Source organism: Microtus oregoni, unplaced genomic scaffold, assembly GCF_018167655.1.
Source record: "Microtus oregoni isolate MIOR12 unplaced genomic scaffold, Mior012 000080F_ref0000499, whole genome shotgun sequence".
NCBI classification, from domain to species: domain Eukaryota; kingdom Metazoa; phylum Chordata; class Mammalia; order Rodentia; family Cricetidae; genus Microtus; species Microtus oregoni.
This window is the reverse complement of record NW_024544538.1, coordinates 2,814,251-2,818,353: the sequence shown is the minus strand read 5'-3', so window position 1 is coordinate 2,818,353 and position 4,103 is coordinate 2,814,251. Positions and strand designations below refer to the sequence as shown.

The window sequence follows — 4,103 nt, the reverse complement described above, 5'->3', positions numbered from 1 at the left end:
TACTCATGTTGAGAATGAAGTCTATGGATCTGTGTTTGATTTAAATCACTCTCGCAGACTATTATACATTTTGGAATTGTGCCCAAAGACGCGGGTTTAAACATTTTTGTGGCAGGAATGCCTTTTTCTGACAAGTTCCTTGTAGGACACCAAACTTACCATTTGTTGGTTCTCTTTGCCCCTAAGAAGGCATCAAAATTCCATTCTGACATAACCTTTTCCTATGCCAGTTTTCAGTCTATTATGAAGTTAAGGAATTAAAAAATCCTCTCTTTTTTCAGGGTCAAAGAGATATTTTGGGACGCAGCCCAGAACAAAAGCATGAAAAATTAAACCCAAGTCACCATTGAATATATCAAAGCACCACAGTCAAAAGGTTAAAAATGTAAAAAGTGACCTTTACATAGTGTAATAATACACAGAGTTTTGTGCTGTATTCAAAAATCATCAGAAGAGAATAGAAAGCTTTAAACAATTGTCAAAATGGATTAAAAGTTTTCAAAGTATATATATTCAGTTTAATGTGTAGTAAAATATTTTTTCATTGCATTTCTCTTTTACTAAGTAGTGTACTTTCTAAACCTACAGGACTAAGCTAAAAATTACGTCTAATTTAATCTACATTCTTAGACCTACTCAGTATGTAGCTATATAGCAAGTACAAAGCTATACTCAAGTAAAATGGAAAAGAAACACAACATACAGTATTTTTTTAAAAAAGGAGAAACCATACACTAAGAGACTGAATCAACTACTACCTACATAAGGAATATGTAGAAAAGTATATCATGCTAAACTTAGTGTCCACCTTTTATAGGATATTGTACAAAAAGCAATGTAAGAAGTTAAAACTGGCCCTTTTTAAAAGAGAACGAAAAATCTGATGAAGGTGGACATAGAACTCCACTAAGAAATGCCAGCATTTTCCAGGGAGAAATCTAAAACTCCAAATCACCATTCATAATTTTTATCAATTACAGTTGAGATCATTCCCCCCAATTATTTCTATATTATAGATATAGCTCACCCATGACAATGGTGTGCCAAAGGGCCAGAAAAACAAGGCAGAATCACTGAAAACTGGTGGGGTATAAAAGTTTTCAGTTATATTTGGTTTTCCATTCTGGGGAAGTAAGCAAAGATTAGACAAGGCAAAGAAACACATTATACTGGTGCCATTTAAAGATTATTTGTATGGGCTTCCAAACCAATAGCTAAGCTGGTTACAAGCATCCCATGAACAAATTTAAGACACAAAGGTGTCCATTTCTCTAAGAGAACTACTTTTTCTGCACGACATCGTCTCTCTCTTGCCTTGGATCCAAGTAATCGGAACCCTGAACACACTGCGCAGCTTCTGTTGGAAGCGGTTTCCAACAAAGCAGTACAGAAAGGGATTCACACAGCTGTTGGTGAATCCCAGGAGGATGGCAAAAGGAAGTGCCAGGTCAATGACTGCTATGACTCCACAGTTATTAATGATACCCATCCAGGCCAGAGCATCCAGGAAGGTCAGAACATGGAAGGGAAGCCAGCAAATGATGAACGCCAACACAACAGCAGCTGCCATCTTCAAGACTTGGTCACGGGTTATTCTGTTCTTTCCATAACTATTGGTCTTCAGCAGGTGTTTTCTGATTCCAAAGTAACACGTTGCTATGAATATTAAAGGAATAATAAAACCAAGAATAGTTTTCATTAAGGCAATCCCAGCAGACCACTGGGCATATTTCTCAGGTGGGAAAGCCATAATACAAGCATTCACGCCTAAATATTCAATGGTTCTAACATCTCGGAAATAAAATGTTGGCAGTGAGGACAGACAGGCCATACACCAGACAAGGGGCACTCCATAAGATGCTTGCCAGGGATTCCTTCTTTGAGACAGAAAGGGATAGATAACCGATTGGTACCTATCAACACTCATGCAGGTAATGAAAAAAATGCTGGCAAACATGTTCAGGGTCAGAAAAGAACCAAACACTTTGCACATCACAGGTCCAAAGAGCCAGTCGTATCTGTAAGAGTAATAAGATGCCCAGAGAGGAAGGGTGGCCAAAAGGAGTAAATCAGCCACAGCCAGATTGAAAATGTAAATGCTGGAAACCTTTTTAGGGCCCTTTTGACAACAAAACAGCGAGACCACAACAATATTAACAGCAAACCCAATGACAAAAACGATGTAGTAGAGAACAGGAATTGCTTCCAAATGCTTATCTGATGGCTTGTGCGAGCAGTTAAAGGTGGACTCATTGGTGCCAGATATGTTGAGACTATCAAAAGGGAGGCTGCTGGTGATGTTTTTGCTGATAGCAGCAAAACTGAAGTTGTCCTTCATATTGAATTGTCAGCGTCTCCTAGTTCTCACGTCTTCTCTAGGGGAGAAAAGTAGAGCGCTTAATGCACATCTAAAACCTATTTGAGTCATAAGCATTTTGAAAATTTATTAAAAGTCATAATAAGGTAAGCGTTTGTAGCAAACATTATAAAATAGCACCATGCCTGAAAATAGGACTATTACCTCTTGAGGGAAAAAAAAATCAACATTTTCTCAGTAGTCTTAGACTGAAAATTCTGAGCAAAACTTTTTGTCTTTCTCTCCTTTCATGTCTTTGAAACATCTAGAGAGAAATTAATAGCTTAAAAATTAGTCAGGTAGGGATTCTATGAGACAAATAAGAAGGAGTCCAAAATCAACTTGAAAGTTCAAAAACAGAGGCTTATTTCTCCATTTTCTTTCTAGAAATCTCACTTCTACCCACTGCTTAACTTGTTAAATACAAATTGTTACAGCCATGGAAAATATGAGTAACACAAGCTATAGGAAAAAAAGGCAAGTGTACAAAGAACTGAAAGAATATACGGAAAGAGTATATTGGGATAGAGAGTCAGGTTTGGTCTTTGCTAGTGGAAAATAACCTGTTTATTTACATTCCTCTTGTTTTCTCACTATAACAAGAAGAAACTTTGGATATGTATGTTTCTTAAAGCCTTTACCTCAAAATTTTGATAGTTAATGCTGGTTTTCAATATGGATATTTAAATCTGATCTCTCTCATAGGAAACAAATTAATTTTCAATTTAATTACAAGACAAAGAAAACAAAACCACAAAACAGTTATAGCTTTGGTTGCTTAATTAAATCAGAATTTAACATCAGTGTCTAATTATGATATAGTCTCACCATTTTTTCTTTGCCATCTTTTCAGTTTAACAGAATTAGATAATCATTACTTTCCAACATTAAGGACAGTGTTCAGGTGGGGGGGGGCTGGTGGTTTTTTTCTTTACACCAGCCATATTATTTTGAAACAAAAAAAAACTAAAGATAAACATACAAACAGAAAAACTATAATACCAGATAGTTTCAAAGTACATACAAGCAAATACTCAATTTAGAATGTAACCACCAGAGAACTTCCTAAGAAACGGCAAACTGTCATTTCTGTCAAACGCCCATTCTTTTGTATGATCTTACAAATCAACATGAAAGAAACAAAAATAAATCCCACTAAAGACTTACTAATTGCCAGTGTTTAAAGCAGTTATCATAAATCAGCTTACTTAGCTCCCACACGCACTCCTGTAAGAGAAACAGCAGTTAAAGAATTAAGGCATTCTGCAAAATGCAGTATTAAAATACAGGAAAAAGAAACCGTTCGTCCATGCACACAAGCAGTTTTTATTGCTGTATGTTCTCCTTCCCAACTCAAGCGTGTATAAATTGTTCTGACTTACCTTAAAAATTCAGGCTGAAGAAAGCTTTTAGTTCTGTGCTCCCTCCATCCTTAGACTCTGAGATGCAACTGCACCAGACCTCTGGTTTCCCTCTTATATATTCGCTCTGTCCACTGGGGAGCCTTCAATCTACATAATTCTGAGGCTGACTTATGAACACTTGCCAGCTTTCCAGAGGGTTTTTTTTTTCTGGCTGCAAAACATTAATCTGAAATTCTCGTGTCTCCAATCATAACAGCTCATTCAAATAAATCTCAGACAAAAAAAAAATGAAGTTTCCACAAATGTGCTAGAGAATTTTAAACTCGGGGGCTTACTTTAAGAGAAGAATATAAACTTTAGCAAAATTTTCTTTTTCTGTTTTC

The 4,103-nt window shown here is 36.3% G+C and overlaps 1 protein-coding gene across 1 annotated transcript; it reads right to left on the bottom strand.

Moving 5' to 3' along the window:
• Positions 1 to 1,246: 1,246 nt before the first annotated feature.
• Positions 1,247 to 3,776, bottom strand: LOC121441704 (type-2 angiotensin II receptor). Its single transcript, XM_041642935.1, has 3 exons — positions 3,739 to 3,776; positions 3,524 to 3,583; positions 1,247 to 2,375 (listed from the first exon to the last, which is right to left on the bottom strand). Exon 3 carries the CDS (start codon positions 2,336 to 2,338, stop codon positions 1,247 to 1,249), a length of 1,092 nt encoding a protein of 363 aa, XP_041498869.1. The 5' UTR covers positions 2,339 to 2,375; positions 3,524 to 3,583; positions 3,739 to 3,776.
• Positions 3,777 to 4,103: the final 327 nt, after the last annotated feature.